Genomic DNA, 13,502 nt, shown 5'->3' with positions numbered 1-13,502 from the left:
CTGCTCATAGCAGCATTATTTGTAATAGCCAGAATCTGGAAACAACCTAGATGCCCCTCAACTAAAGAATGGATAAAGAAAATGTGGTACATTTATACAATGGAGTACTACTCAGCTATAAAAAATAATGACACCTTGAAATTTTCAGGCAAATGGATGGAACTAGAAAAAAAATTCTTGAATGAGGTAACCCAGACACAGAAAGACAAACATGCTATGTACTCACTCATAAGTGGATATTAGACATAAAGCAAAGGATAACCAGTCTACAGTCTGCAGCCCCAGAAAAACCAAGAAACAAGGATGAGCCTAAGAGATACATATATGAATGACCCTGGGAAGGGAAAACAGACAAGATCTCCTGAGTAAATTGGGAGCATGGGGGAAGGGGGAGAACAGAAAGGAAGGGGGGAGGAGAACATGAGGGATTCAGAAGGTTGATTTGGAGGAAGGACAGAGAGCAAAAGCAAGGGAAGAGATATCTTGATAGAGGAAGCCCTTATGAGGTTAGCGAGAAACCTGATGCTAGGGAAATTCCCAGGAATCTGCAAGGATGACCCCAGCTAAGAATCCAAGAAATAGTGGAGAGGGTGCCTTAACTGCCCTTCCCCTGTAATCAGATTGATAACCACCTTAACAGTTATCATAGAATCTTCATCCCGTAACTGATGGAAGCAGATGCAGAGTCCACAGCTAAGCACTGGACCAAGCTCCTGGATTTCAGTCGTAGAGAGGGAGGAGTGATAATATGAGCAAAGGGTCAAGACCATGATGGGGAAATACATAGAAACAGCTAACCCATGCAAGTGGGAGCTCACTGACTACGGAGAGAGTTGGGGAAGCTGCATATGACCAAATTAGGCCCTCTGAATGTGGGTGGCAGTTGTGTGGCTTGGGCAGTTTGTGGGATCACTAGTAGTGGAACCAGTATTTATCCCTTACTGCATGAACTGGCTTTTCGGAGCCCGTTTCCTATGGAGGAATGCCTTGCTCAGCCTACATATAGGGGGAAGGGCCTTGGTCCTGCCTCAAGTGATATGACAGACTTTGTTGACTCCCATGGGAGACCTCATCCTCTCTGAGTGGATAGGGTCAGAGTGGGGGGAAGGTGAGGGGAGCAGGAGGTGGGAATGGATAAAGAACTAGGATTGGTATGTAAAACAAAGATTATTTCTTTAAAAACATAATATATAATTAAAAATAGATTAATAGTCAAAAATCAAAAAACACATACACGAATACATGTGTACATATGAACACACATACATTCATGCACATGTCAACACACAAACACACATACATTCATACACACATCAATACACACATACATATATGTACACACATTCATACACTTGTCAACACACATACACACAAACATGGATACATATGCACATATGAATACATATGCACACACAGTGAAAACATTAATTGAATTTAAGAAGACTCATTGATCAAACTGTTTTTTTTTAAAGCCTCCATTTTTCCATTTCTGCCCCTAAAAGCTAAGCCTCTAATGGCTGGCATACGTGGAAAACCAGTAGATCTGGAAATAGAATGAGTGCCTCCGTATACCAGGGCAGGCCCTCTGCTTGTTCGGGGAAGACCTCTGGGTGTGATAATACAAACATAATAGGAGGTCATTCCAGACCCTGGGTGTGCATCAGTCCCACACGACTGGACTACAAACAGGGGAGGGAAATGTTGCCATAGGCAACACGGAGATGGCTGAAGAGACCACTCCATCCTCCACCACAAAGGTGATTGACATTTCAGCCTGTACCCAATGGGGGGGGGGGCGGATTTAAACAATTACTTCTTAGACACACAACTCCAGGAGACTTCTGGGAAGAATGACTGGATAAATTTGAACCATGGGTTTTTCTTCTAATTCCTAACAAAAATAAACTTGGGGGGGGGGGGCACAAGGAGTTACCAAACAAGAAAGGGGTAAAACCTGAAGCTCTATCTCGAAGATGGAGCTAAGGAAAGACAGAAGGTTCTGCACTGTCGTGAAGCTTTTTCTTGCCTCCTCACCCTCTGAAAAGGACAACAGCATTGGATAGAAACAGAGAGAATAAAATCCTACAAGCCTTTACTAGTGCATCTACCTGCTGCTCCAGCTGGGGGAAAAGCGGCCTCGGGAAGCAAAGTGCAGAGAGAAACCTCAGGATCAGAGGGCACTGCCCACGAGCCTGGCTCTTAGCAGAGGCAGGAAAGATGCCAGGACCATACTGTTCTCCTGAGCTCCACATTGTGCCTAGTCACCAAGTCTCATCCTTCCGGAGCAGAATACACCATCAACTAAGCAAGAGGGACAAAGGCGCAGGACACTAACAAATGCACGAGGAGGTGGACAGGAAGTCGTGCTCTCTGACAACACCCCCCAGAGTCCAGCATGCATCTCTCACAGACCCCAGGCCTTTCATCAACAAGGGAAGACTGTGGTGACCCGGCCTCCAGCCTGAGGCCATGCAGAAGTGGGGGTGTAGGCTCCAAACCACGCATTCCCCGTCTCCTGATACCACACATGTATTCTAGCTTTTTCTTAAAACCTTGACCCAAAGAACCATAGAATTTTAGCCCAAAGAACCTCAAAAAATGAAAATGTCTACAGTGCAGAAATAAGACAGGGGAGGCCTGCTCTACCAGGAAGGCGGTGGGAACAGACGGGAGGGGAGTGCTCAGATGTTACAGCTGAATGAACTGCTTAGAACTGTACAAAAGAAAAGTTGGCAGAATTAACAAGGCAATGCCTCTGTTGTCCTTTGAGCACAGCCAATAAGGAAAAGGGTAAACGCCACTCTGGCCACGCTAAAAAGTGAAGCTAACTTCCGAGATTTGTCAGTGGGGAATCTGCAGATGGAGACAGACAGGTAAGGGTAGATATTCAGTGGAAAACAGCACCCAGAGAATGCAGGACACGCAAGTGCATTAGAGACTATCCAAAACTATATTAGTAAAAAAAAAAAAAAAAGGTCAAACTATCCATGTATTAGGCTCAACAATCTAGAATTTAACAAACTTCAGATATTGTGCAAACATGTAATAGGTAGCCAGCACTGAGGTGGCTGATCTAATACATGAAAGCCCAGGGCAGGGCAGGCATCTCCACACTCCATGGTGAGTTCACGTCTTTTTTAGAGGATGGTGCCTTTCCATGAATATACCACAGATAAGGGCAGGGCACCCAGAGAGCCAAGATCCAGCCACGGTTGCTGGGATGCCTGGCAGGATCTGGGCTGCATGCTGGCTCAGCATCTTGAAAACAGCTTTTCCTATGTCCAGGCCCAAGGGTACTGAGGTATCCCTGTCAGATACACAGCTGTGCGTGTAACAGAACAACTGACGGAATGAACTATTCTCTAAAGAGTTCTCACTGGGGAAAAGATCTGTGAATGGGGCCTTACCTTGCAATACTCTCTATAAAATGTTCATGGAGTTTTAAAAATTTGGGCTGAGGATGTAGCTCAGTTGGGTGGAGTATTTGCTTGCCAACAAACCCAAGGCCCTGGGTTCAGTTCCCAGACCTGCATAAACAGGGCATACTGGCACAGGCCTGTGGGTAATCTCAGCAGTCAGGAGTCTGAGGCAGGTGCATCAGAAGCTCAAGGTCTTCTCTCGCTATCTAGCAAGTGAGGGCAGCCTGAGCTATATGGCTGTGTTGATTTAGTTAATTAATTAAAAATTATTTCATGGAATCATTAAAAGCTGCATCTTGTCTTTGTAACCAAAGACTCTGCCTAAATTGAAGAGTTTGAGGTTAATTCCATTGGCAGAAGAAATCCCAAAACAGCCTAGTGTAGACCCTTTCATGTAGACATTAGTGGTCACTCTGATGAAGATATATCATGAAAGGAGCAAGCTGGGCAAGGAAAACTGTTTGAGGAGAAAGGAGGCACCAGAGAGCAGAATGGAGCTAAATTCTGTGTTCAAGGAGATAAACAGATTAAGAAATGGGATAAAGGGAGTGGTGACCTCAGGGTGAGATCCCACCCAGCTAAGCTTCCAACTTGTGGAAAGGAATTAAAGAAAAGTTTGAAGCTGGATGTGGAGGTGCACGCCTTTAATCCAGCACGGGGAAGGCAGAGGCTGGCGATCTCTGAGTTTGATGACAGCCTGGTCTAAAGAGCAAATTCAAGGACAGTCATGTTTGGGCCATAAGGAAAACAGAAAGCTGATGAAGAAGTAATTAAACAGGGAGCCATGTTCCAGCCCTAACGAGCAGCAGAACTTGGCAGCCTGGGCCACGTGGTTCTGGTGTTGAAGCTAAGGATAGACGAAACAGGTTATAGAAGGTGCCTCCATGCCTAAGGACAGCCACTGTGGCCAGGCATGTGTCAGGGGCGTCCCTAAAGGAGGCCTAGTAGAGAGACCACTGTGCGAAGCTGTGAAGGTGGAGCCTGGATTGCCTGTAGAATCCAAGCTGTGAGAGATGCCAGAGTCGTGGGACACCTGCTGAGGAGAGCTGCTAACAGGAAGTGGAACCAGCCCAGGAGAAAGACGTGGGTTGCAGTCAACAAAGCTGAATGGAATTGGAGATGGGGACAGCATTTTGACATCAGGCATTGAGACGCAGAGTTTGGAGCTTGCCCAGCTGGTTTTCAGCCTTGCTTTGGTCCAGTACTTCCTCACCATGCTCCCTTCCCTGTGTTTTTGGAATCATAATGTATGTCCTGTGCTGGTATATGCTTGAAGTATGTGATCTTCTTCATTTTGATTTTGATTTTTACAGGGGGATTGCAGTTAAGAGATTGCCATGTATCTCAGAAAAGACTCTGGACTCTGGACTTTTAAGCACTGTTGAGACTGTGATAGACTATGGGGGGGGGGGCTTTTGAAGTTTGACTGAATGCAGTTTTTTCATTATGATATGGCTATAAGCTTTTGTGGGCCAGAGAGCAGAATGTGGTGGTTTGAAAGAAAATGGCCCCAAAGAGAGTGGTGCTGTTAGGAGGTGTGGCCTTGTTGAAGGAAGTGTGTCACTGTGGGGGCAGGCTTTGAGGTCTCTTCTCAAGCTTCCCTCAGTGTGACAGTCAGCTGACTTCCTGTTGCCTGCAAGACATAGCACTCTCAGCTCCATCACCATGACTACCTGCACGCTGCCATGGACTGAACCTCTGAAACTGTAAGCCACCCTTGATTAAATGTTTTCTCTATGAAAGTTACTGTGGTCGTGGTGTCTCTTCACAGTAATAAAAGTCCTAACTAAGATATCATCATATAGATTTTTCTGTTTTCCAGTCCCCCTCTTACTGATTTGTCAGTTGTAGGAAGTATGTTCTATATCTCCTTTGGGTTTTGCCCAGAACTTGCACAAACTACAGGAGTCATGGCAATAAAATTTCACCAGAAGCAAAGAGCAAGTTCAAGGTAATCTTCCTTTGTCCAGGAGACTCCCCAAAGAGCTGCATGCGGGGTACCTACCTGCAGGCGCTACTTTTTTGCATTACTTCTGCCCGGTGGTAGCCAGAGAGCTTGCAGAATCCATCATTGCTGTAGACGATGGGCCAGTCCACTATCTGGGCATTCCCCAACACAAAATTAGTATCTGTTTCAAAAGAGAAAGAAGGAGCTCATGAGGCAGGATGTTAGTAGACATGAATGATTTCAGCCGGCCTAACGCTTGCAGGTGCAGTCTCTCCTACAGAGCCATGTCCCCAGGAGGAAGGGGGAGAACCAAGCTTTGGAACCAGAAATTATGAGTGTAGATGCTAATGAAGGTCAGTGTATCCTAGGAAAGGAAGCGTGTTAGCCACCAACCCAGGAACCTATGGGGTCTCCTGAGACAGGGTCAGCACTAACTTTTCATCCCTCTGGAAGCACATCGTAATGCAAAGCCAATGAGCCAGAGGAGTCGCTTCTGGGCTCTGCAGCACCTTGACCTTCTCTTGTCCTGAGGGTACAAATTGGCTGACCCTGACTAGCCCTGGCCATTCTGCAAGGCCTCTCTATAGAAGCAAGGCATGTGAGTAGTGCAAAACCTCACAGGATACATGGGAGACATCTCAGAGGACAGTGACCAGACCCTTCTCCTGAGACGGTGTAGAGAGTCATCAAGGGGCTTACACCACACAACCTCCTCTGACTTGAAGTCGTGCAAGCACAGAGCTGCATGCCAGTGACCAGCCCCCCTCTCACTCGGCAGCCAGGGTTTCAGGAGGCAGACAGCAGGCTGATTTATGGTTCTAATGTTTTGAAAATCAAAAGTTGTCAGTACCTTTTGTGCTCAGAAAATCGTTTCCCTCTTTTGATCTCAATAATTTAAATTGACAGATAAAATATGAGTCTTCAATGTAGCCATTATTTTAGCCTGGCTCCTTTCTCTACACATATTCCCATTTTCCTTAGCCCTGAAAGAAATACAAACATACTCTATCCTGTTATAAATTGTATACACACAAACACACACATATCTTCTATGTGAAATATGCTCTCACTAACTCTAAGGCCAATTTGTTCTAGAATAGCATTTTTATGCTCCTGTGTGCATCAGTGAATTCCTATGAAACAGCCAATCCCTAATTTTCCATATCACTGAATGCACATCAATAATACAAAGCAAGTTCCTTAAGTGTGCATGTCCCTGTCTGGGTGAATGTGTGCACATGTGTGTATAAGTGTACATGTGCATACAGTGAATGTGTGCTCACGTGTGCATGAGTGTGTGTCTGCATGTAGTGGGTGTGTGCTCACATGCGCATGAGCGTGTGTATGCATGTAGTGAATGTGTGCTCACGTGTGCATGATCGTGTGTATGCATACAGAGGTTGGAGCTTGTTTCCCCTGACTGCTCTCATCTAATTTTAGAGAAAGGGTTTATTCCTGAACATGGAGTTCATGGCTCTGCTAGGCTGGCTGGTGAGTGAGCTCAGAGATCCACCTGTTTCTGCCCCTCCAGTGCTGGAGCTAGAGGTGTGCTCCACTGCGCCCAGCCACCCACACAGCTGATGTAGAGCAAATGCAGTCCTCCGGCTTGCGGCAGGCACTTTATCCACCGAGCCAGCCCTCAGCCCCTAGGACAGCACGGATAATTCACTCACAGTGTAGATCACTACTCTTCCTGTCTTCATGGAGTCGGACGGGCTGCTCTGCCCTCTGCAGATGAGTTTATTTCTTGATTTGGCAGGTTTATAAAGAATATTACATTTCATAAAAGAAAAAAAAATACACCAAAGACTGAGGTTGCTTTACTGCTCATGGAAAAGGCAAGAAGAGAGAGATGCCAGAGGCCATGCTGAACCAAGGCCTTTGAGGGGTCATCTTCCTTGAGAATAGCTATATTTATTTATTACTATCATTATTAGTCTCATTATTATTTTTGTTATTATTTTCATTATTGTTATTGTTGTTGTGTGTGTATAGACAAGCTATGGAGTACCCATAGAGGTCATAGGGCAACATTATAGGGTCTGTTCACTCCTTCTACCTTAACACAGATTTTGGAGGATCAAACTCAGGTTGCCAGGCTTCTGTGGTAAGAAGCCTTTACCCCCTGAGCCATACTGACAGCCCTAGTTTGATCTACTTAAAAGGAACATAAATACAGCTTTCAAGAAGGGAAGGTGAACGCCTACTATTTTCACAGATTCTCTTCTAATGAAAACTTACAACCAGCTCCCCGATCCGTCTCGCCCACACTTACATAAGGCCTTTGTAAATGCACTCTGCGTACCAAGCAGAAGGCAGGACTGCAGGGCAATCAGACTGTGCGACACGGCCCCTGAGCACAAGACAATTCCAAGACAGATGGACACAAACACCTAAAGAAGGAGGCAAAGAGGTGGCACACACCTGCCATCCTGGTAATCAGGAGACCAAGCAGAAAGGCTGCCACATAAGGACAGCCAGGACTGCACAGCAAGGCCCTGTCTCAAAACCAAAACAAGGCCAGAAGTGATGATGAGAACGTGTGATCTCGGCACTTGGGATCTCGGCACTTGGGATCTCAGCACTTAGGAGGATCTGGAGATCAACATTCTTGGCCACAAAGCACAATTCAAGACAAGCTTTGGCTATAAGGCCTGTCCGAATAATAAAAAGAGGGGCCTAGGGAGGTGGCTCAAAGAATTAATCACTTGTTGTTCAGCCACAAGAAGCAGAACTCAGACCCCGAAAACCCATAATAAACCGGGAGCTGTCGTGCGTGTTTGTCTGAATCCCAGCACACGGTGCGGGGAGATGTAGGCAGAGGCAGAGGACTCAGGGGGGACTCCCTAGACCAGAGGGCCTGACATACGCATCAGTCAGCAAATCTTCCACACTACACATAAACACTCACACATATACTAACAGTTTAAAAGCCCCAAATGCACTCTGAAAGCCCTGGGTGGTGGTTTGAATGAGAACTGCTCCCATCGGCTCATATATTTGAAAGTTTGGTCCCCAGTAAGGTGAAACCCTTTGGGGAGGATGAGGAGGAGCGAACTTGTTGTCCTGTACCAGAGGTCTTGAGGGGAGGGAAGAAACCCGTCATCCCAGCACAACATCCCAGCATGACATTGTTTCCTCTCCCCTTTTAACCCTAACTGTAAAGAATGACCTGCACATTACTGCCCAGAACAGTGTGTCTATATGCTAGGGGTACCCACATAACCCCGTGATCTGCCACACATCATAGGAATGAAGGGAGCCCTGTCAATGGCGTCACTGAGGACAGGCACCATTAGCTGGTGTTTGCTCTGATTCATGCTCTACTATGAGATGGGATTTGTAACCTTTATGAAGTGGTATTACTAATGAGCATCATGGATTTCATCACCTGATTCATGAAGAAACTGAGTCTCTTCAGATACCCAATAGGCAGTTAAATCCACATGAAGCTGGAACTCAAAATTGGGTCTGTGTGACTTCAAAGTCTATGCTTTTTGTCATTCTATCACATGGACTCCTTACTCCATTGAGTACTAAAATCAAACCAACGCTGTGATTTATCTACCTCTGAAATTCTAAATATAATGAGATTTTTAACCAATGAACCAGCAGTCCACTCCTGCCTCATCTGTTCTGATGGACAAGGTGCCCTCGGGACGTGGGCAAAAACATTCCTTCTTCAGAGCCTAGCTTCTCCATCTGCCTTCCCCATGTTCAGTATCTTCCCTTGCTGGAAAACTTCTCAGAACTTAGAAGACTGATCTATTTCTGGAATAGTCCTCCTGCCTCCTCACAATCACAGAAGGGACAGACGGGATGAGAGACAGATGAGAAGGAAGGGTGGTGCCTGGCTCCCTACCGGTTCTCAGGGGTGGGAGGGAATTCCACCTGGGGTGACACACTTCTGGGCCGGTCTCCATTCCCTTGGTGTTGGGGGGGACACAGAAGCTGCCATCTTCCCCCACAGCGGATGGATTTGTAAACGTGGCTGGTTATAGCAGTCCAAGGCCTGTGTCAGACTGCCCGAGACTAGGATCAACTAGACCGGAAGGGACGAGTAACTTTGGTAGGTGATCAGAAAGGCTAAGGAGACGAGCAGGAAGATGGAGAGAGGGAGGAAGGGACAGAAACATAGAGGGAACCATAAATTATACAAAGAGAAACAGAACAAGAAAGACATGTCAGAGGCGGGGCAGGGGAACCAAGTTCTGTTTAATCCAAGAGTCCATTGAGTATAAACTTGGTCCCAACAGTTCCTGGGCACCCAGAGACTGGGGCAGGAGGACACAGGCCTGCACTTAGGCCTCTGGCTCACCAGAGTCCTTGCAATTATCATTTGTGCTGCATGAATATGATCACAGAGAGAAAGGGGAAGGGTGAGGCCAGTGTGCCAACTCGACAGAAATCTAGACATATCAAGGAAGAGGGAACCTCAACTGAGAAAATGCCTCAATCAAATTGGCCTGATTGAGCAAGCCCGTGAGACACATTCTTGAGTAAATGATTGAAGCAGGAGGGCCCAGCTCACTGGGGGCAGTGCCCTCCATGGCCTCTGCTTCAGTTCCTGCCTTCAGGTCCCTGGTTTGAGTGCCTGCCCTCACTTCTCTTTGATTATGGACTGCAATCGTGGGGTGAAATAAACTCTTCTCTCCCTAAGTTACTTTTGGTCATAGTGTTTATCACAGCAATAGAATCCTAAATAGGACTAACAGGAACCCACATCACTCCTACACATGGAAGCCTAGACATCCGCCTCCCTGCCACAGAACAGACAGGCCCAGGAAGACAGAGTCTAAAAAATAAAAACAAAGTTAAACACTAGTGTGGGCAAGACTCCATGACAGCAGCCCTGCTCAGCTCAGGGTGTTCATCCTCTTCCTGGCTGGCCACGTTGACAAACAAGAGGTTGGTTATGAAGTCAACAGCTCAGGCACTCTCCACACTTCCAAACCTGAGAGACTCTAGGCTGTGCTGTTTCTTAGCTCAGCAAAAGGAAACAAACTGGAAGCCAAGCCAAGCCTCACGAGAAAGGCAGCGCTCTACTTGGACAGAGCGTTGAAAAGACATCGCCTCCCACACAATCAACGGGAAGATAACCAGGGTTCACAGGATACAAGAATTCATATTATTTAAGTGGTCACATCACCCAAAGTGACTTGCAGATCCAATGCAATCCCAATCAAAATTCTAATGCCATTTTCACAGAAATATAAAGATAATCTAACAATTCATGCATGTGTATGAATAGATGTGCATTGTGTGTGTGTGTAACATCTTGTGAAAACTCCAGTCCTGTGAAGACCTTGTTCTGTGAAGTCTCCATTTCTCTATAAAGACCTTGTTCAGTGAGGACCCCATTTTGTGAAGACTCCACTCTATGAAACCCATACTATGAAGACCTCATTCCACGAAGGTCCCCCAGTAAAGACCCCACTCTGTGAAGATCCTGCCCTGTGAAGATTCCGTTCTGCATATTGGCCCCATAGTTGCCTCTGCCTCCGCGTGGAGAGGATGAAGACAAAGCTTGGGCTAGGTGACCCTATATTCACCCACAGCTTAACTGTGACAGGCTCCACCACTGTGGTCTGCCAGTTCCTAGCAGAAAGACAGTAACTCATGGTCTAGAGGTCAAAGTTGAGGCTCTAGGTGAAAACAATGGAGCTGCCAAGCTCTGTAATCCAATCTAACAGCCATGCACTGATATCATACCTTGGTCTTCACATGGCTGCCGCAGATAGCTCATTTGAGTGAAAGCCCAGAAGGCATGAAAACAAAATGGGCTCTAAGTCATTAACAAGGACCAGGGCTCTACGTCACCCACACTGCCCTGACTCCTGGCACTGCCTGATCTCACTGGAGATTCCCACAAACACCCGCAGAGGAGGGAGCAGTGTGAGGCCCTCTGGCCTCTGCTAGCGATGGAAAAGCCTTTTTGACTTTCCTCTTAAAATCAAAAATGACATCTTATATGCCTCAAGGCCACTGCTTCATAGCTGAGATAGTCAGAGCATCACTCTAGGCAGCTGAGACGACACTGGTGGTTCTGATGTCTGCATCCTTGTGGCCTGTCGCTGAGGTGACCCTGGTGGTACTGATGTCTGCATCCTCGTGTTCTGTCACTGAGGTGACGCTGCTGGTACTGATGTCTGCATCCTCGTGTTCTGTCGCTGAGATGCACTGGTGGTTCTGATGTCTGCATCCTCGTGTTCTGTCGCTGAGATGCACTGGTGATTCTGATGTCTGCATCCTTGTGGCCTGTCGCTGAGGTGACGCTGCTGGTACTGATGGCTGCGTTCTTATGTACCATCATGGTGTACTCTTCTCCCCTGGACTCTGTTGGGTCTAGCACATGCCTCCTCCGCAGTAAAGTTGGTGCTGTGCCAAGCTCTGTCCTATATCTCAATGTTTAGTTTTGCAAAATTTCTGCTTCTGCAGTCTTGAGAGCACTACGCAGTCTCATAAGAAGTCCAGTTGCTCCACTGGAGATGCTAAAACAGAGGCTGCCTAGCAAGACAAAGGTCCTGACACTACCCAAGGAACCAGGGAATCTACTCAATGATAAAAGCTAGCAGAAAACTAAGGAATAAAAGCCACACTACCAAAATGCAAATCAAGATGGTTTTGAAGGTGGGCAAGATGGCTCATGGGTAACAGAATTCAGTCCTGGCAGCTGGATTCGAACTCCAGGAACCACATGGGAGAAGGGCAGCAGCAATTCCTGCAAGCTGTGCTCTGACCTGCACAGGCTGCACTATTCACAATAGCCAAGAGAAGGATCCTGCCTTGATGCCCGTCAAAGATGAATGGGTAAAGAAGTGTGTATGGAACTTTATGCAGTCATAAATAGAAATTAATGACATTTGTAGAAAGGTGGATGGAACTGGAGATCATTATGCTACACTGAATAAGCCAGATGTGGAAAGTCAAATAACACATGCTTTTTCTCAAACGTTGATTCTATATTTAGCTATTATATATATTAATATATATTTATATTTATATATTAAGTGTGTGTAGTGTGTGTATATGTGTGGTGTGTGTGTACTGTGTGCGTATGTGCGTGTGGTGAGTGCATATGTGTATGGTATATGTGTGTATATGTGTGGTGTGTGTGTGGTGTGTGTATGGTGTGTGTGGATGTGTGGTGTGTGTGTGTTTGGTGTGGATGTGTGGTGTGGATGTGTAGTGGGTATGTGTGGTGTGTGGGGTGTGTGTGTGATATGTGTGTGGTGTGTTTGGATATGTGGTGTGTTTGTGGATGTGTGGTGTGTGTGTGTGTGGTATGTATGGATGTATGGTGTGTGTGTGTGGTGTGTGTGTGGTATTGTGGGGTGTGAGTATGTGGCGTGTGCGTTGAAGGCAGAAAGGAGACAATGCAAAGGAAGAAAGCGATTTCAAATGAGGAGGAGGAAGTAAAGGGAGGGATGAGATAGAGGAGAAGCAAGCAGACAGGGACGTCTTGTGGAAAAGGAGGCTATTAGCGAGAATATGGGGGAAGGAAAGAAGAATAAACTTATGGGTATAAAAAGTCAGAATGGAATTCACTCCTCTTCATGCGTCACAGTGCAGGGAGTGGCACTCAGGTCTCACTGGACTTCAGGTCCATGCAACAGGAGAGAAACCAGGCCTGACGCTGGAAACCTAGCCAATTCCTGGGACTGGTGAGGCCTTGGCTCTTAGAAGAGAATCAACTACTGTCACTCTGCTAGACAAGCATAATTCCCAGCCAGATCCCACATCTTACCCTCATGCCCACAGATAATTGTAGCCTCCACACCTCATCAAAGAAGCCTCTCTTTCTGGTGGGAATGCAAACTTGTGCAACCACTCTGGAAAGCAGTGTGGAGGTTTCTCAGGAAATTCGGGATCAACCTACCCCTGGACCCAGCAATACCACTCTTGGGAATATACCCAAGAGAGGCCTTATCATACAACAAAAGTATATGCTCTACTATGTTCATAGCTGCATTGTTTGTAATAGCCAGAACCTGGAAACAACCTAGATGCCCTTCAATTGAAGAATGGATGAAGAAAGTATGGAATATATACATATTAGAGTACTACTCAGCAGTAAAAAACAAGGACTTCTTGAAGTTTGCAGGCAAATGGATGGAAATAGAAAACACTATCCT

The 13,502-nt window shown here is 46.3% G+C and overlaps 1 protein-coding gene across 2 annotated transcripts in view; it reads right to left on the bottom strand.

The window, feature by feature from the left end:
- Kcnh1 (potassium voltage-gated channel subfamily H member 1) overlaps window positions 1-13,502 on the bottom strand; it is a 278,882-nt gene that overhangs the window by 245,481 nt on the left and 19,899 nt on the right. For both annotated transcript variants that reach the window (XM_050148258.1, XM_050148259.1), the window contains exon 2: window positions 5,425-5,548. In XM_050148258.1, the coding sequence (XP_050004215.1) occupies window positions 5,425-5,548 (124 nt within the window). The remainder of the gene's footprint in view (window positions 1-5,424; window positions 5,549-13,502) is intronic.

Source organism: Alexandromys fortis, unplaced genomic scaffold, assembly GCF_014885135.2.
Source record: "Alexandromys fortis isolate MF-2015 unplaced genomic scaffold, M_Fortis_MF-2015_v1.1 scaffold_62, whole genome shotgun sequence".
Taxonomy (NCBI): domain Eukaryota; kingdom Metazoa; phylum Chordata; class Mammalia; order Rodentia; family Cricetidae; genus Alexandromys; species Alexandromys fortis.
The sequence above is the reverse complement of the archived record's forward strand: the minus strand, read 5'-3'. Positions and strand labels throughout refer to the sequence as shown.